The 20,286-nt window shown below is 37.7% G+C and overlaps 1 protein-coding gene across 1 annotated transcript in view; it reads left to right on the top strand.

The window, feature by feature from the left end:
* Itfg1 (integrin alpha FG-GAP repeat containing 1) overlaps nucleotides 1-20,286 on the top strand; it is a 157,564-nt gene that overhangs the window by 107,297 nt on the left and 29,981 nt on the right. The window contains exons 7-8 of the mRNA XM_008829638.3: nucleotides 15,104-15,254; nucleotides 17,372-17,480. Coding sequence (XP_008827860.2) covers nucleotides 15,104-15,254; nucleotides 17,372-17,480 — 260 coding nt within the window. The remainder of the gene's footprint in view (nucleotides 1-15,103; nucleotides 15,255-17,371; nucleotides 17,481-20,286) is intronic.

Genomic DNA, 20,286 nt, shown 5'->3' with positions numbered 1-20,286 from the left:
CTGTTGTTGAGGCTTTCTCCTGTCATTTCTAATTGGCTTTCTGAGTGTTTCCCTTCCTCCTTCATTTCAGCCTGAGTGTTCTCCATTATTTCTAACTCTTTTCTGAATTCTTCCAGAAGTTTATCCCTATCTTCCTTCAGTTCTTTGATTTCTTTTTTTGTGTGTGTTCTTTAAATTCACTGAATTCTTTTATCATGTTATAATTGTTCTTTTGAGTTCCATGTCCTGCATTATCTCTAGGGGGTTCTCATGGTACTCCTCTAGAGGACTTTTGGTGTTTGGTGGGGATATGTTATTTTCGTTGTTCATGTTATTATTTATTCTCTGCAATTTTGACATGTGAATTTCTTTTGTAGTTTCTGATTCTTGTGTGAGACTCAAGGCTCCAAGTTTAGGTCTGCTTGTTTAGCTTCCGGTTCTCTCTTTTGATTTTATATTAGAGTGGCCAGATTGATTTTGTCTACAGGAGTTCCCACAGAGGCCCAATTCAGATGAGGGTCAGATGATTTCAGGCTTTCTCCTAAGGTCTAGATGCCTCCAGGAATGATTTTTGGCCTCAGGAATTTGGGGGTTGGACTGGCCTGGGAGCCTGACCCAGAAAATATGCTGGTCTAGGGCTGCTCTTGGCCATGTCACCCAGAGATGCAAAGGCAGATGGGTCAGGAGGAGGCCCCAGGTACTCCTGGGGACTGCACTGAGGAGCTGGGTTCGTCTGGATGCAAAGGATCAGGTAGAGGAAAGGTCAGCCTCCGAACCTCAGAAAGAGGCTGGTGGGTGGTGCAGGCCCAGGTAAGCAGAGGGACGTGAGGGCAGGGCCAGGTCCAGATGCAGTGCTCCTGGGGCCCAGAGAAGGCACCACGTTGGTCTGGATGAAAAGGATCAGGAAGCATTATTGGTTCCCCAGGTGTCTGGGACCCCAAGACAAGGAATGGGGCAGGGTCCAAACTCGGAGGAGAGAACGGCAGGGGAGATGGGAGGGTGAATGGGGCTATGGGATTCAAGACGCAGAGGGTACAGTGGACTTACCCCGGGGAGAGGCCTGCTGGTGAGAGTGAGGTCTGCGGTGGGTGGTGCAGGCCCAGGGAAGCAGAGGGGGTTTGGATCGTGTTTCTTAATCCATTTACTTAAACTGTGTCTTTTGACTGGGGCTTTCAGTCCATTGATACCTAAAGTTATTATTGAAAGATGTGTATTCGTTCCCATCGTTTTGTTTGATGTTTGTGTTCTTTGTCTAATTTTGTGTTTCCTCAATTATATCTTTATTTTCTTTTGTTGCCTCTGGGTATCGTTCCTTTCTCCTCTCTTCATATTGCTTCAAGTATTCTTTGAAGGGCTGGTTTCCTGGATGTGTGTTCTTTCAGACTTTTTGTGTCGTGGAAGATTTTTCTTTCCCCCTCAACTATAATAGACATTTTTGCTGGGTATGGTATTCTGGGCTGACATCTATTGTCATGTAGAACTGGAAAGACCTTGGTCCAGGCTCTTCTGGGTTTCATAGTTTGCATTGATAAATCAGCTGTAATTCTGATGGGCTTTCCTTTTATGTGACTTGTTTTTCTTTTGCTGCTTTCAGTATTCTCTCTTTGTTCTCTACATGTAGTGTTTTTACTCTCGTATGTTGTGGGAAGTTTCTTTTCTGATCCTGTCTATTTGGTGTTCTATGTACTTCCTGTATTTGTATGGGGATGTCTTTCCTTAATTTCGGGAAATTCTCTTCTACAATCCTGTTTAAGATCTGGTTAATGCCATTAACCAGAAATTTTTCTCCTTTCTCTATTCCTGTGATCTGTAGATTTGGTCTTTTCATGGTGTCCCACGTCTCTTGCATATTCCATTCCTGTGTTTTTTAAAATTTTTCATAATCTTTGCTTGAGTGGTCCAGTTCTTCACCTTTATCCTCCAGTGTTGATATTCTGTTTTCCATTTCATTCATTCTAGTGGTGAGGCTTTCCCCTGTTGTTTCAAGTTGGCTTATTGAATTTTGCACTTCCTTCTTCCTTCTTCATATCTGCCTAAATTTTCTTCAATGTTTCTCTTTTGTGAATTCATTCAGAAGTTTATCACTCTTCTTTTAGTTCTTTGATTTGTTTGTTCATGTGTTCTTTAAAATCAGCCTTGAATGGGCCTGCCACCCATTTCTCTCCTCCCCTCTGGGCCCACCTCCCTACCTGGAGCTCAACTGAGTTGACATAGGTCCTGTGCTCAATGCCACTATTGCCCCAAGTTCACATGTGCAAGCTTCCAGTGGCCTCAAAGTCTCTGCTTCCCTGTATTTATGCACGAGCCCTGTCTCTTACAATCTTTCCATCCCCTCTCCCGCAATGGTCCCTGAGCCATGCATGGATCAGGTTCCACATAGGAATCCTATCCTACACTCTACAGTCTTTTATTTAAAACTTGGCCAGTTGTGACATTCTGTGTGCATCACACTCTGTTGTATAAGGAAGCTTTACTGGTGAGAGTTGAGTGATGTACTGGTTTTCTCTCCATCACTTATTCTGCTATGTTCATGAGCCTTGGTTGTAGAGGTTCAACTGTATATGTGTCACCCAGTACTGAGCATCTCTCAGACATATGTTCTTTGTGTCTGACCAGATGTGCTGTTCTGCAGTAGCCTCCATCTGTTGCAAAAAGAAGCTTCTTTGATGAGTGCTTTGTGGTATGATTTTCTGTAAATATAAGAATCGATATTTTGCATGTAGTAAAAAGTTTCATTTGTCTTGAGATATGAAAGAGATAGGGCTTTCTCCAGGATCTATGTCCTCTCCTGCTATATGTAGTTGGTTGAGTTTAGTGCCACCCATGAGCTCTCTCCCATTGAGAGGGCTTCATGTCCAATTAGATATCTGTTGCTTGCCCCCCAGATAACTGTGCCACTAATGCACCAATAGCGTTCGCTTGCCATGCCAGTCGTTGTGGCTTTAGGGCTGGGTTGGACTATTGATTGTTTTTCTTTCTTGGCAGTTTGCATATCATCATCTAGCATTATTATTTGTGAAAAATAAACTGATGCTTCCCCCATTAAGATTGGGACTGAAGGAAGCATATTTTTTCTCACTACCCCTAGCAAATAGTACTCAGTCTTGCCCACTGCATAGATCAAGAAGAGGAAATGAATAAACATGAGTTGGAAAGAAATTCCCTTGTTGCAAGAGACATCAGTATCTATGTTGAAAATTTAAAAGGAACTAGAAAGAATAAAGTGGCAGTCATTCTCATTTCTTCATAGAAACAAGAACAATTGGAAGTGAAAATAACACATTACAATTTAAAGTAGCTTGAAGAAACAATAATTAAATATTAATAAAACATGTAAAATATCTGTTTATCGATAACTCTGAAATACTGGTGGAAGAAATGAGAGCCCCAGTGAAGAAACCTCATACAACTGTTCAAAAACCAGAAGACTCAGGAAAGATGCCATTTCTTCCAGTTTATAGATTTACTGACACTCCCAGCAAAATCCCTATAGATTTTTTTTTCAGATAAAGACAAACTGACTCCATAATTTCTTTAGAAAGGCAAAAGAACTAAAATGGGTCAAATCTGAATTAAAAAAATAAAATAATAATCACTACCTAAGTAGAATGTTTACCGTGAATTCCCTTCCATTGAGAGGGCTTTAGCTCCAATTAGATAGCTATTGATTACCCCCTAGATAAAAGTGCCACTGCTGAACCATTAGAGATAGTTTGCTGTGCCCAGTTGTTGTGATTATTAGACTTTGGAGCTTAGTTGAACCATTGATTTATTTTTTTTTTCCTTAGCAACCTGCATAGTATTCCCTAGAACTAAGAAAGCTAACCTTCAGGGAGGAGGCTTCCCCAGCTCCATTGCTCCAAGTCCTGTGTCCATTCAATGTCCTGTCTTCAGCAATAGGGTCCTACCTTCAAGTTCTGGGAGGTAATCAAGGACCATGGCAATAGCCTGTGTTTTGAAAGTCTCCTGGACTACCCTGACCAACAATTTGAAGGGAGGTTTCTCCTGTCTGGCACTGTGTTCCTTGTTATATATCCTTCTGGTATACACATGCACTCATGTTCAGATAGTTTATGTATATTTTTCAGGGGGAGGGGGTTGTATATTTCCTTCTGGCTTTTTATGCCACCTTAGTTCTGTTTATCTGTCTTGTCTTTCTCTCTATGTCTAACTTCCCTCCTCCCTCTCCACTTTAAGTAATCCCATTCCCCTCATTCTCCTTTGATAATACCTGTCTCATGGTATACTCCTTTTCTTGAGTTCCTTCTTCCCCTTCCCCCCCATGGGTCCTTGTATGTTTTTCCCTCCTCCCTTCCCTGTTGAGTACCTCCTTTTTCCCCATTTACCCCTTGGTAACATCTTTTCCTCCAATTCCCCTCTCTGAAGCTCTTTCTTTCCCTTTACCTCCATGCTTCCTTTTCATTTTCCTGGCTGCTGCTGTTACATCAGGATATATACTCACATATAAGGGATTGGTGCTAAGATCTGCAAATGAGGGAGAACATATGTTGCTTTTCTGAGTCTGTTACTTAGTATAGCAGTTTCTAGTTCCATCCATTTACCTGCAAATTTCATAATTTTGTCTTTCCTTAACACTAAGTAGAACTCCACTTTCTAAATATACATTTTCATTATCCATTTGTCAGTTGAGGGACATTTAGGTTGTTTCCATTTCTTAGCTGTTGTGAAGAGAGCAGCAACAAACATGAATGTACAGTTATCTATATAGTAGGAAAGTCCTTTGGGTATATGCCAAGGAGTGTTATAACAGGATTATATGATGGAATCATTTTTAGTTTTTTAAGAGTTCTACACACTGCTTTCCATAGTGGTTGCAGAAGTTTGCATTCCCACCAGCTGTGAGCAGGCATTCCTCTTTCTCAACATCCTTGTTAGCATTTGGTGCCTTTTGTACTCTTAATCTTAGCCAGTCTGACTGGGATAAGATGAAATCTTAAGTGGTTTTGATCTTCTTTTCTCTCATTACTAAGGATGTTGAACACTTTTTAAGGTGTTTCTTAGCCATTTTATTTCTTTGTTTGAGAACTCTTCTGTTCAGGTCCTTAGCCCGTCTTTTTATTCAGTTTATTTTCTTGTTTCTTTGTTTTTGGAGTTCTTTCTATATTGTGAATATTAATCCTCTGTCAGATATATGGCAGGTGAAGATTTTCTCCTACTCTGTGGGTTTTCTCTTCACTTTGGTGGTTTCTTTTGCTGTACAGAAGTTCCTTAGTTTAATGATGTCCCACTTGTTGAATGTTGACCCTTAATGCCTGGGCAGCTAATGTTTGATTTAGAAAGTTTTTTTTCCTGGGACTGGAGAGATGGCTCAGTGGTTAAGAGTACTCACTGCTCTTGCAGAGGACCCGGGTTCGATTCCCAGCACCTACATGGCAGCTGCAAACAGTCCTTAACTCCAGTTCCAGGGTTATCCGAAGCTCTCTTCTGACCTCCATGGCATTGCACAACACAGGTTCACTCACTTACATGCAGGCAATACACTCATACACATAAAATAAAAATAATAAAATTGAATATTTTTTAAAAAGAAAGTTTTTTTCCTATACCTGTATCTTTTTTTTTTTTTTTTTTTGGTCTTTTTGAGACAGTCTCCCTGTATCCCCAGCTGGCCTGGAACTTGTTATGACCAGACTGGCCTTGAACTCAGAAATCTGCCTGCCTCTGCCTCCCAAGTGCTAGGACTAAAGGTGTGTACCACCACATCCAGCTTCCTGTACCTATATCTTATAAGTTCCTGGCTATGTTTTCTTCCTAGCAGATTCAGAGTTTTAGACTTCATACTGAGGTCTTTCACCTATTTGGAGTTGACTTTTGTGCAGGGTGAAAGATAAGGGTCTGATTTCATTCTTCTACAGGTGGAGATCCAGTTTTGCTGGCACCATTTGTTAAAGATGCTGTCTTTCCTCCATTGTGTGTTCTTGGCATTTCTGTCAAATATCAGGTGGCCGAAATTGCATGCACTCATGTTTGGGTCTTCTGTTCCGTTAAGCTGTATGTCTGTTTTTATACCAGTACCATGCTGTTTTTACGACTCTACCTCTGTAATATAGTTGGAGAGCTAGTATGATGATCCCCTCAAGCATTGCTCTTTTTACCCAATATTGCTTTGGATATTCAAGGTCTTTCATGATTCCATATGAACTTTAGGATTTTTTTTCTAGCTCTGTGAAGAATATCATGGGGATTTTGATTGACAGTGCATTGAATCTATAGATTGCTTCTGGTAGAATCATCATTTTTACAATATTAATTTTACCAATCCATGAGCATGGTAGGTCCTTCCATTTCCCAGTGTGTTCCTCTATCTTTCTTTAAAGATTTAAAATTTTCATCGTAGAGATCTTTAATGTCTTTAGTTAGGTTTATTCCTAGATAATTTTTTGACACTATTGTAAATGAGGTTTCCATGAATTCTTTCTCTGATTGCTTGTTATTGGTATACAGAAAGGCTACTTGTTTTTTTAAGTTGATTGTGTAACCTCCCACTTTGCTGAACGTATTGATCATATCTAGCAGTTTTCTGGTGGAATTTTTGGAATCTCATATATAATAACTACAAATAGTGATAATTTGATCTCTCTTTTTTTCCAGTTCTTTAATTTCCGTCTCTTGTCTTATTGCTTTAGCAAGAGTTTCAAACACTGTATTGAACAGGAGTGGAGATAATGGACATCCTTGTCTGGCTCCTGATTTTAATGGGAATTCTTCCAGTTTTTCTCTAGTTAGAATGATGTTGGCTGTGGGTTTGTAATATATACCTTTAATTTTGTTGAGGTATGTTTCTTCCAGTCCAGTTCCCTCTAGGATTTTTAACATGAATGCCTGTTGGATTTTGTCAAAGGCCTTTTCTGCATCTATTGAGATGATCATGTGATTTTTGTATTTAAGTCCATTCATATGATTTGTTACATTTATTAACTTATCTATATTGAACCAGCCTTGCATCTCTGTAATAAAGCTGACTTGATCATGATGGATGATCATTTTGATATGTGTCTGTATGCGGTTTGTGAGTACTTTTTTCAGAATCTTTGTGTCTATGTTCATTAAGGATATGGGTCTATAGTTTTTCTGTTACATCTTTACCTGGTTTTAGTATTAGAGTGATGCTGGCTTCAAAGATGGAGTTTGGGAGTTCTCCCTCTGTTTTTATCTTTTTAAGAAGTATTGACTATAGATCTTTAACTGTCTGGTAGAATTCTGCTGTGAATCTATCTGGCCTGGGTTGTGTTTTTTTTTTTCTTTTAGTTTGGAACTTTTATATTGCTGTTTCAAGTTCCTTATTTGTTATGATCTGTTTAGGCTGTTGTGCTCTTCTTTGTTTAACTTTGGTGGTTTCTGTGAATTTAGAAATTCATCCATTTCTTTTAGATTATCAAAATTAATAGAGTATAGATTTTTTAAGTATCCCTTTATAATGTTCTGGGATTTTTTTTTTTTTGGTGTTTTTTGTGCTGTTTACCCTTTCATATCTGATTTTGTTAATTTGGATTTCCTCTTTCGTTCTTTTGATTAATTGAGCTAGGAGTTTGTCTATCTTGCTTTGCTTTTCAGAGAACCAGCTCTTAATTTCATTGATTCCTTGTATTGATTTGTTTCTATTTCATTAATTTCTGGTCTGATTTTTGTTATTTCTTCTCATCTACTAGGTTTGGGTTTGTTCTTTTCAGGGTCTTGAGTTGTGCTTTTGAGTCATTTATACGTGTTCTCTCTTAGTTTTTAATGTAGGTGATTAGAAATAGAAACTTCCCTCTTAGGACTACTTTTACAGTGTTCCAGAGGTTTTGTTGTATTGTGTTATCATTTTATTTTAGTTCCAGGAATACTTTTATTTCTTTCTTAATTTCTTCTTTGACCCACTCATTTTTTCAGGAATGTGTTATTTAATCTCCATGAGTTTGTGTAGTTACTAGAGCTTCTTTTGCTGTTAATTATAAGCTTTATTGCACTGTAGCCTGATAGAATACATGGAATTCTTTCAATTATTTTGTATTTTTGAGGTTTGTTTTGTGTCCCAGTATGTGATCAATTTTAGAGAAATTTGCATGGGCTGCTGAGTAGAAAGAGTATTCTTTGGTACTGAGGTGGAATATTCTGTAGATATCTGTTAGATCCACTTGATGTAAGATGTCATTTAATTGAGATGTCTCTATATTCTTTGTCCGGTTCACCTGTCTATTGGAGATAGTGGGATATTGAAGTCACCTACTGTTACTGAGTTGGAGTTAATCTGTGTCTTGTAGTACTGTTTTTACAAAATTGGGTGCACCAGAGTTTGGTGCATATACATTCATGATGGTAATTATCTTCTTGGCTAATTGTTCCTTTGATTAGAATGAAATGACCCTCTTTATCTCTTCTAATTAGTTTTAGTTTGAAGTCTATTTTGTCAGATATTAGAATTGCAGCACCTGCTTGCTTGCTTCTTAGTGCCATTTGCTTGGAATAGTTTTTCCATCTTTTCACCCTCAGGTAGTACCTATCTTTGAAGATGAGATGAGGGTTTTTTTTTAATTTATTATTTTTATTTTATGCGTGTACATGTATTGCCTGAATGTAGGTAAGTGCACCCATGTCATGTAATACTTGCGGAGGTCAGAAGAGGCTGTCAGATCCCCTGGGACTGGAGTTACGAACAGTTGTTAGCTGCCATGTGGGTGCTGGGATTCGAACCCAGGTCTTCTGCAAGAACAACCAGTGTTCTTAACCAGTGAGCCATCTCTCCAGCCCCAGAAGAGGTTTTTTTTTTTAAGACAACAAAAAGATGAATTTTGTTTCTTAATCCATTCAACTAGCCTCTCTCTGTCTTTTGACTGGAGTTGAAGTCATTGGTATCTACAGTTATTATTGAAAGTTGTGTATTGATTACTCTCACTTTAATTTCTTTGTGTTCTTGGTCCTATTTTGTGCTTCCATAATTATACCTTCCTTTGTTTTCTTTCTGTAATCTCTTGGGTATACCTAGTCCTATCTTCAGTCCTTTGTATAGCTTCGAGTATTCTTTGTAGGGCTGGTTTGGTGGACGTGAATTCTTTCAGCCTATTTGTGTCATGGAAAATGGTCCATTCTCCTAAAAAAATAGATAGTTTTGCTGGGCAAAGTATTCTGCGTTGGCATCCATGGTTATTTAGAACTGAGAATACTTTGGTCCAGGCTCTTCTGGCTTTCATAGTTTGCATTGAAAAATCGGCTGTAATTCCAGTGGGATTTCTTCTATATGCAACTTGTTTCTTCCTAGCAGCTTTCAGTATCCTCTCTTTATTCTGTACATTTAGTGCTTTCACTATGATATGCCATGGGGAGTTTCTGTTCTAGTCCTATTTATTTGGTGTTCAGTGTGCTTCTTGTGTTTGTATGGGTAAGTCTTTCCTTAATTTAGGGAAGTTTTCTTCTATAATCCTGTTGAAGATCTGGTCAGTGCCATTGGCCTGAGATTCTGCTTCCTGTATGCCTATAATATGTAGATTTGATCTCTTTATGGTGTCCCATATTTCCTGCATAATCCATTCCTGGGGTTGGTTGGTTGGTTGGTTTTTTAATTTTTGTAGTCTTTGCTTGAGAAGGCCAGTTCTTCAACTTTGTCATCCAGTCTTGATATTCTGTTTTCCATTTCATTCATTCTGCTTGTGAGGCTTTCTCCTGTCATTTCAAAATGACTTACTGAGGTTTTCAATTCCATCTTCATTTCAGCTTGGATTTTCTTCAATATTTCTATCTCTTTGTGTATTCACTTTTCAAATCCTGATTGTTTTTATTATTTCATTCAGCCGCATATTTGTATTTTCTTGAGCTTCCATCATATGTGTATGCCTGTCTTCTTTGAGTTATTTGACTTGTTTGTGTATTCTTTAAGTTCTTTGATCATGTTCATGATTGTCCTTTTAAATGTTCTGTCATGGGGTTCCTTGGAGTGATTATCATCATAGTACACTTCTGTGGGACTGGTGGGTTTTGTTTGGGACATATTCTCTTGGTTTTTCATATTATTTGTGTGTTTGCATTGCTGTTTGGGCATATGAATGTCTTTTGTTGGTTGTGTATCCGATAAAAAATTCTATTCTACCTTTGTTTAGTTGAAGTTTGTTTCTGTTTATATTGTTGAAATAGCTTGGTTGCTTGATGCTCAGGTATGAAAAGTTAGTTGGTATGTGCTTCAGGTTCTCACACAGTAGTAGGCTGGTCTGTGTAGTAGGCAGGTCTGTGAAGGCAGATCAGGAGGGGCCCAAGGGCAAGATGGGGATGGGAATGGGGACAGCCCATGAAAGATCTAACAAACGAAGCTGGAGAATTGAACTACTCTGGGTACAGGTGATCAGGACACAGTGGGTGGGTCTGAGCTAAGAGGGTAAGTCAAAGATCTGGTGTGGTAGAGCAGGAGCGAGCCTGGGCCCAAGGCTAAACGGAGGTCTCAATGAGGGTAAGAGAGCCAGTCTTAGTTTCCAGCATTGATTGGTTAACACCTGACATCTTCTTTATTGTATTATTTTCCTTTTACTGCTTTAATTCAAATTTAAATATAGTGGTTTTTATTATTTCATTTTGTCTTTTGTTGTTGGCCTACCATAAATGCTATTTTATTATTTTATAGAAATCTTTAAATTTTGTCTTCAAATGATAGTTTTAGAACTTTTTTGGCCTTACTACTATTTTCATCACAAGTTTTGCATCTCTTTACATTATTGATAGTGTACTAGCTTGCAGGGTTTTTTGTTTAAAATTAATTTTCTTTTCAGAGATTTAAAATTTTTTAGCCAGGTGTGGTTGTTCATGCCTTTAATCACAGCACTTGGGAGGCAGAGCCAGGTGGATCTCTATGAGTTTGAGGCCAGACTGTTCTACATAGTGACTTCCAGGCCAGCTGGGGCCACAGGGAGACCCCTGTCTCAAAATCAATTAATTAATTAAAATTTTAATTTAATATTTTCCGGCATGCTTGACACTATGTAAACTTAATAGTCTTCATTCCCTTGTATAGATATAGATTATCTGAAGTTCTTTTTCATGTGTCTAATAGACTTCCTTTAACATTTCTTAGACTTCATTTAATATTGATTAAGATTCCATAAAGAAAAATACTGACAAATGACTGCATACATATTATAAACATCTTAATGAGAGAAACTGGAAACAAAGCTTTTGAAAGACTGGAAGAAATGTTTACAACTCTGTCAAAGTAATAATAAAAGCTACATATTTAGAAAAGGACTCCAGTAGCACAGGAAATAGTCTCAAGAATTAAGAAATAGGATTACATGAAATTAAAAAGATTGTTTTCAGCAAAGGAAACAATCAGCAGAGAGAAGAGACTGCCAACAGCTTTGGAATGAGTCTTTTCCAACTATGCATCAAGTAGGGGATTGCTATGTAGAATATATAAATAACTGAAAAACCTGAACCTTTCCTCCAAAAAAACCATCAGCTCAATAAATAGGTTGGTGAACTGAATAGACAGTTCTCAAAAGAAATCCAGAGGCTGTAGAGATGGCTCAGCAGTTAAGAGCACTTACTGTCTTCCAGAGGATCCAAATCCAGTTCCCAGCATCCACAGGTGGATTACAACCCCCTGTAACTCCAGCTCCAGGAGATCTGACACCTTCAGGTTTCCAAGGGCACCTGCACAACACATGTCAGAGAGAGAGAGAGAGAGAGAGAGAGAGAGAGAGAGAAATAAAAATAAATCTTTAAAAAGAAAAGAAGTATAAATGATCCATAAATACTTGAAGAATTTAACATCCTTAGCCATCAGAAAATTCAAAGTAAAACTTCTTCTCTAATCAGAATGGCTGTCATCAAGAAAGCAAATGACAGCAAATGCTGGTAAGAATGTGAGGGAAAGGAATTCTTGTGTATTGTTCATAGGAATGTGAACTTATGCAGCCACTATGGAGACCAGTATAGAAGTTTCTTAAAAGACTGAAATTAAAACTACCATATGATTCAACAGTTCCACTCCTGGCCATATACTAGGCATTTAGTCAGCATACCATAGAGATACTTGCATGTCCATGTTTATTGCTATACTGTTCTCAGTAGCCAGGAACTGGAACCAGTCTAGATGTCCGTCAGCTGATGATTGGATAATAAAATGTATATACAATAGGCACAACTGAATTGTATTCAACTGTAAAAATGAAATTTTGACTTATGTAGGAAAATAGATGGAATTGGAAATCATCATGTTAAGCAAAATATGCTAGAGTCAGAAAGACAAATAATGCATGTGTTCCCTCATATTAAGAACCTAAATTCACGTTTGTGTTTGTGTTTTATAAAACTAGGAAGGGGATCATGAGATGGGACAAAGAGACCTTAAAGAAAGTGGGGACGTAACAGAATAGATGTGACTGAAAACAGAGGGGTGACTATCTGGGGATATAAAAGGGACTAGGGGAGAGCAGGGACCCTAGGAGAGAGCAGAGATGGAGAAGGATGAATTAAAACAAAACATGTGTATGAAAATGGTACATATGTATGTATGAAAATGGTACAGTGAAACCTATATACTTTGTATGCTAACTTATGAGATAATGTACTGTTTATTACTCTACAAGTAATGACATAAGCATAACAGCCATGTCACAAAATGTCATAGATCTTCAAAACAACAATAAAAAATTAAAGTGGTATTTCACAGAAACATGAATAGGTGATGAAGTAAAGTAATACTCAGCTTCTCATTATCAAAAGAATGGACTCATTTGTACACTGCTCAGTTGGTAAGAGTAAGAAGCAATGCTGTTGATGCTGTGGAGATGTGGAAACTCACATGGTGGAATATAAATTAGTTCATGTGTAGAGGACCATTTTGTTTCATCTATTAACATTTAAAATATGCATTTCCATTGGCCAGATGTCTACCATCTGCAACCCATGTATAAATTCCCAAGGAAAGGGTTAGGAGTGTGATGTAAAAATGAAAGAACCATCAATAGTCGAATGCTAAAATAAATGACAGATTACACATATAATTGAGTCTCTATTGAAAGTGGCCAGCCAGGAGAAATAGGTATTTGATAGACTTCTGGTGAGAGATATAACATGATGCAATGTCTCTAGAGGGAATTTTCAATAGGTGTCAAAGTCTTCTATCAGATTACATCCCCTTTCTCTATAAGTATGCTACATTATTTAGAGGAAATTTTTAAAAGCTCAAGAACAATGCGTATAGCAGAACCCAACTAGATTTGGTGTTTTTGTTTGGAGGGTGTGTGTGTGTGTGTGTGTGTGTGTGTGTGTGTGTGTGTGTTTTGTGTGTGTACATGTCACATAGATACCTTGCACATCCATGTTTATTGTCGTACTGTTCTCAATATATGTATGTACTTGTATGTGCCTAGAAGGCTTGGTAAGATACACACCAAAATACTAACAGTGGTTATCTCTGAAAAGGAAGACATTTTTATTTTTCAAATGTTTCTGTTACCTGAATTTTACAATAATTCTTAAAATCATTTTGGAAAAAAAATTTAATTATACACTAGTTGTAATTACCCAGAAATACTGGAAAACTGAATCAAGACCACTATCTGGTTACCAGGAATCATTTCATCTTCCTTATAATCTCATGCTTTAAGAACTTTGATTATTCAGTCTACATATGAGGATAACTTGTATAAGACCACATCTCCTAAATGACAGAGCCAGGGCTTGAATCCAGTAATCATACTCCAGAGTATTAAGTAGTGACCACTCACCCACCAGTCATTCTCTGCCCAGGGCCTGTAAAGAAATCTGAATTTTGTGCTTAGGTGTAATGTCAAGAATACAGAAAATGTCCGAACATGATTGTGCATACCTTTAATTCCGGCACTTGGGAGACAGAGGGAGGCAGCTCTGTGAGTTCGAAGTCAGCCTAGTCTACATAGCAAGTTACAGGCCACTTTGGGCTATAGGGAGACCCTGTCTCAAAAAGACAAAATATATATATAGAAAACTGAGATAAGGCCATTTCCCCAGGGGTTTCAAACCTAGGTAAATTTCACTTCCTAGCACCTGCAACTGGTGGCTCACAACCACTTGTAACTCCAGCTTCAAGGGATCTGGAGGCCTCTTCTGGCCTCCTCAGGCACTTACACTGATGTACCCACACACAGACACACATAAGTAAACATGAATTTTTAAAACAAAAAGAAAGCCAAATGGGCTATGTTTTTTTACTCCTGGCCTTAAATGAAATTTTATTTTTAAAAGACCTATACAAAACACATACTGAAAATTAAGAATGACATTTTAAATTGTATGCTTTCATTAAAGGTTTCTGCTGTATAGACTATTGCTTTATATTTGAAATTATGAACACAATGGGTTGTAAGACTTAGGGAAATCAGGAATCTCCAATTCAAATTCAAAATCATTGAGCAATAATGTGTCTCTATTGTGGGACTTTACCTGAGGGAACACTAGCAGAATTCCTCTTTGAAAGAACACAGATCACAGACCAACTAAACACAAAACTGTATTGCTGAGACAGTGAGTTTACTGGGGTCACTTAACAGGAACAGAGGTGAGGGATTCCTTGCTGGAAGTGTGGGTAATTCAAAGACCACTGTACCACTTAATAGCCCACCCCACTATCACCAAGGGAGATGATTCACAAAAGCTGTGTCTCTGGAACACCACTTGCAAGCAGCTATCCTGATGAGTCTCCTCTCTCCAGTTGTTTACTGCTTTTACAGCCTTAGGGAGGGGCTTTATAAATCTTATAAGCTTCAGGATCTTCCTGGGCCTTGTAAGTTCCATTTACTTCCTGGGCCTTATGAACCTCCAGCAAAAAAGTGCTTCAGTTCTGAGAAGACAGCTACACCCTAAAATGTGTATTTCAGGAACTTAAAATAGAAGACAGGGTGAGTGACTGTGGAGACAGGAAAGAGGGATAAATTTAGAAACTCATATAACAGAAGAGATGACAGCAATTGACTAGCCTCAAAAACTAAGAGGATTTCTGTCAAAACTTGAAAAATGGTGCCAACAATTTAAATATTTTTTATCTCAATTCAATAATCACAGTGGTGTCAGAAAATTCAGATTGTGTCTAGAAAATGCAGCACGGTGACTGCTGTCAACACTGGTGTTACTAACTAAACACCTTCTGTCTGTCATGCAGCAGTCAGCAGGCCTTCTTACTGGAGAATGTCCCTTGCAATAACGCCAGCTGTGAGGAGGTACATCGGATGTTTAAAGTCTACTGGGAGCTCCCTGGCCTAAATCTCATCAAAGATGCTATGGTTGCCACCTTCTTTGACATTTATGAAGATGTGAGTTCAGAGCTGTCCTCTTGTGTTCGGGGTTTAATTACCATCTGTCTCATCGCACTACAGCTTCACATACATGTCAGAAAATGGAGTAGCAGTGAAAGTAAACTAATCCATTAAAGAAAGCCTCTTAGTGTGAAATGGCAGCAGAACAGATCAATGTTAGTCCTAGCTGATCTCTGTAGTTGAATATGAAAATGTGTCTCATTTGTGCTTTTTGAATTAAACCACTAAAAATTAGTGCTTGAAGACTGCCTGACTGATGTGTTCAACAGTAAACAACAGCAACACTAACAGGTAGATTTTGGTCTGCAGAATGAGTTCAGCTGGCAATTTTGCCCTCAAACTGGAACAACTGATTCCTGAGATTCTGGATTTGCTTACCATTAGAGATACCTGGCTTCCACCTTCCTAAAGAGAAAAACTAATTTGCCACTGGTGGGGACACATATTTTTACCTTTTTTTTTTTCCACCCCTTTTTGATGTTCTTTTTTGAGACAGGGTCTCCCTGTACCATCAGGTGACTTGGAACTCACCATGTAGATCAGGCTGGTCTCATCTCACAGATTTCCGCCTGCCTCTGCCTCCCAAGGACTGGGATCAAAGGTGTGCACCACCATGCTCAGCTAAGGGGAAGAAAATTTTTTTTTGAAAACGTAGTGAATCCAAATATATCTTTGCAAGATAATATATTGTAAAAAGTAAAGTGCTTATCAGGATGTCTGTCTCCACAGTAATCCTATTTTGGTTTGGTTTGAGGCTTATTCTCAATTATAAATAATTCATATCCTTGTTTTCTTCTGTTTCTCCTATTACCACATCTCATTTCATTTCACTTTTCATTAGCAATTTCCAAGCCTAAAAGAAATTGGCAGAAATATTATAAGGGAGAAAAATCAAGAGAATTGCCTACAAATCAATTTTTAATTTCTGTACATCAGAAGCTTAATAAATCAAATTTAAAATTGTTTTCAAATACGAAAAATAGAAATGCTATGAATGAGTGAATAATTAATATCTTTAATGTAAAAGTATCCATAGAAACTGATGTGTCACCAAAAATTCTAGAAAATTAGAATCTACAGGAAAAGCCCATAATAAAAAATGATAAATGATCAGTTTCATGCGAGACTGAAGAGCTTTGGTTTAAATGAGCACTTTTTTCTTCAATAAAATTAGCTAAGTTTCAGCATTTTTAAGGGTAAGAAAATAAAGATGGTGATAGTGTGATAGTGAAAGTCAATTCATCTGTGATTGCAGAGGGTCTGGCCGTGCCTATCATCAACATTTTTAAAAATGTCTGCACAGGCCCATGAGATGACTCAGCCTGTAAAATCACTTGCTGCAAAAGCCTGACAGCCTGAGTTTGATCCCCAGAACACACAGTGTAAGGAGAAAACAGACTTCTGAAAGTTGTCATCTTACTTCCACATATACAATCTGCAACACACACACACACACACACACACACACACGCACACACACCAGTAATGAATTAAAAAAATTTTAATAGTTTTTAAAATGTATGAACATATGACAGGAGGAAATATATCAAAATGCTAGCAATTATTTCTCAAGAGTAAAAGTAGGTATTTTTCATTTTGTTTATAGTCTGCTGTTTAAGTTGTATGTGTTTACATTTTTAGTGTGTTTATTTCAAATATCAACTTAATAAGTTTTATACTTATATGATAAATGTGCTGTTAGTTGGCTTTCTACCTCTGACAAACTGCCTGAGAAAAGTAACTTAGAAGGAGGAAGTTTTGTTTGCATAAACATTTCTGTTTTAGTTCATGATCTTTTTTGGCCTGTGTGTCACAGTACATCCTGGCAGGAGCACATGGAGCAGGAGTTCTGCTAACCACCTAGAAGCAGAGAGAAGGGAAGGGGCTGAGGTCAAAATTTCCCCTTCAAGAACATTAGGGACGTAACGTCATGACTAGGCCCCACTCCCAGAGTTCCCACCAACTCCCATTAGTACCACAGGCTAGCAACCAAGTCTTCAGCAATGAGGGTGACACCTTTTGAAAATGAAGCACAAAGCATACATTTTACGTATGCAGTCTCTCTGTTCCTTCTTCTAGTAGTTTGCTCTTCCCATTTCTGTTTGCTCTTTCAGGGAATCTTAGACATTGTGATACTGAGTAAAGGCGACACCAAGAGTGATGCTGCCATTCATATGCTAAAAAATAATTTTGAAGCAGATGCTTATTTTGTTAAAGTCATTGGTGAGTATTTTCGATATTACCATTTCGTCTCATCTTCCCCCTCCTTCCCACTTTTTCTCCTTTCCTTTCCACATGTTACACAGCACAAGTACACACTTCTGTAAAATTCATGTACCACTCTCCAAATTAGGACATAAACTTCAGCAATACGTCATGCTAGCTATACATAGGCCCCATTCAAATTCTACCAGCTGTACCAATAATGACTCTTTTTCCCCTCTGGTTTAGTATTCTGTCCAGGATATCTGTTGAGTTTCTCACCGTTTTTCAGACTCCCCCAACCTGGAACACTTTTTCAGGCATTTTCTATTTTTACCTTCATCAGTTTAAAGATTTCAAATTTTACATTCTGTTAGGTAACCCTCTTTCCTCAATACCTAACTCGGGTCCCTCATTTTTGGCAAAAATCCCACAGCAAAGAACTGTAGAACAGAGACTCTTGAGCTTTCTAGCTCATCAAATCAGGAATCATGTGATCCACCCTGCTCATGTGGATGACCACCAGTTATCCCTCCTAAATTCCCTCATCCCCCCTCTTAATTGATTGGTTATTACAGAGAAATGTTCTGATAGTATTTGTATCCTTTTTCTATCATCCCTGTACCTGCTTCTATTAATATCCATTGATATCACTAACCTCAGTCAGCCTTTGTCAAATGAGTCTGTATTGCCATCATTCCTTCTGCATTTATAAGTTGGTATTCTAATATTCATCTTACACATCCCTTGCCCGATGCTTGAATCACACATTCTTCCATGTACGTAAAAGCCAGGTTATGATGGAGTGCTTAGTATACTTGTTACTGGTGAGTTTTCATTTTTTCCACGTTCCTTATAGACAAAGGTAGAAAAATGATAGTATGACTTTGCATACTTATATAAATAGGTACCTTTGTAACTTTTTTTAAATGTGTATGAGTTTTGACTGTATATATGTAAGTGCATCCATGTCATACAATGCCTGCGGAGACTAGAAGTTGTCAGAACCCCTGGAACTGGAGTTATGGATTGTTATTAGTCACCACGTGGGTACTGGGATTTGAACCCAGGTCTTTCGCAAGAGCAGTCAGTGCTCTTATCTACTGAGCCATCTCTCCAGCACCCACTTTGTAACTTGTTACATCTCTGTATATACTATAAAGCTGTGAATTCATCCCAGTACTTCCATTTCTAATCCAACAAGGTACTTCAGAGTTCTTTCAGATCTCTTCTAAGTGTATCTTCTGTAGCACTGAGAATTTTGCTATTTTTGACTTTATTCACCTTAACTAGTTCCTTGCCAGTGTGCGCCATCTGGTATCTATGTTTATCATAAAAGTGCTGTATATCTTAAGTGTATGCCTATTTTCTTTTCTTTGGAAAGACTTTAAATACTGTTGAGTGTTTAAATTTGGTTTCCACATGCTTGTTTTTAGTATATGGAAATAAACTTGGATTTTTTTTTTTCTTTACTGCAACCTTATTGGATTTACTTACTGATACTAGGAGAGTATTTTTTAATTGATTTCTTGGGATTTTCACAGACAAACATTTGGATAAAGGGACAATTTTCTCTTTTTTCTTTTCTAATCTCTGCTTTTGATGCCTTTTTATTGTGCTAACTAGAAAGAATAAGTAGACATCTTATGCCTATTTCCAATCTTAAGGGAATAGCATTACATCTTTACCATTAAGTGTGTTAACTCTAGCAGGGTTTTTCTTTGTGTCATAGTTAAAAGGTTAACTCTAGTCCTAGTTTACTGGAAATTTTATCATAAATTCGTGTTGAAAGATGACTGGTGTGTTTTTTTTAAATATTGCTGTAGTTGACATCAAGATAGTTTTATGTGTTTGTTAATGAAAAGATAGGTGTGCTTTGTAGAAATACTTGCTCCAGTTTTGAAGTGAACACAAATACCTGAACCCAGAAAAGTAACAAAGGAATGAATGAATGTGAGTGGTTCAGAATGGCAAAATGTGTGACCTGTTCTGAGAAACAAATTCAGTCCTTTTGGGAGGAAGTGAAAATGGCTCCTTACTCGGCATTGCTACAGCCACCAGATCCTGATGTCTGAGTTTAACCATGTCTCTCCATGTTCATCAGTGTGAGTGAGCATCTCCTATCTTTTCTGACTTTCAAGTGTATATTGCTTTGCCTTTTTATAGCTTAAAAATAACAAAAACTGTGTTTATTTGGCACACTATTACCTTTTATCATTTGAAGTGTATATATTTTTTGCTGGGGTTTTTCTTCAACTTTAACCCTCAGGATAACAAGATAAAGAGTTCTTACATTTTTTACCAGTCATAATTGTATGCATAATTAAAAGTACCTTGTTCAGTTTATTGAAACACAAGGCTGAATAATAGTTTCAGATTTAATCCTTTAGGGATGAAGTACAAAATCTAAATATAACCATTTGAGGAATGCAAACTTTGGTTACCAAAGGGATTTTCAGCTGAAACTCTTATCACCACTAGAATCAAAACATGTCCAAAAAAAATCTGTCATTTGACCTTTGATCACCAGAATCATCTTTATGAAGAACAGGATTCTGTTTTTATTTATTGTGATATACAATCCCCTTTCTTTCCTGCATGGTATTCCACGATATTTGAGCACTCTGAAATCACAGTTATTTATGACATTTGCATCAACATCTCTCCCTCCTAGTAAGTAAATCATGACCATCAACACAGCGTAAGGATAATATATGTCTTTTTAAATTTCTGTTTCTGTGTTTAAGTGTTTTGCTGCATGTATGTAAGTGTATTGTGCATTCAATGCTCACAGAGGACAGAAGGGGGCATTGGATACCCTGGTACT

The sequence above is a fragment of the Nannospalax galili genome, unplaced genomic scaffold, assembly GCF_000622305.1.
Source record: "Nannospalax galili isolate Female #2095 unplaced genomic scaffold, S.galili_v1.0 scaffold894, whole genome shotgun sequence".
NCBI lineage: Eukaryota > Metazoa > Chordata > Mammalia > Rodentia > Spalacidae > Nannospalax > Nannospalax galili.
This window is presented reverse-complemented; position numbering and strand designations above follow the sequence as displayed.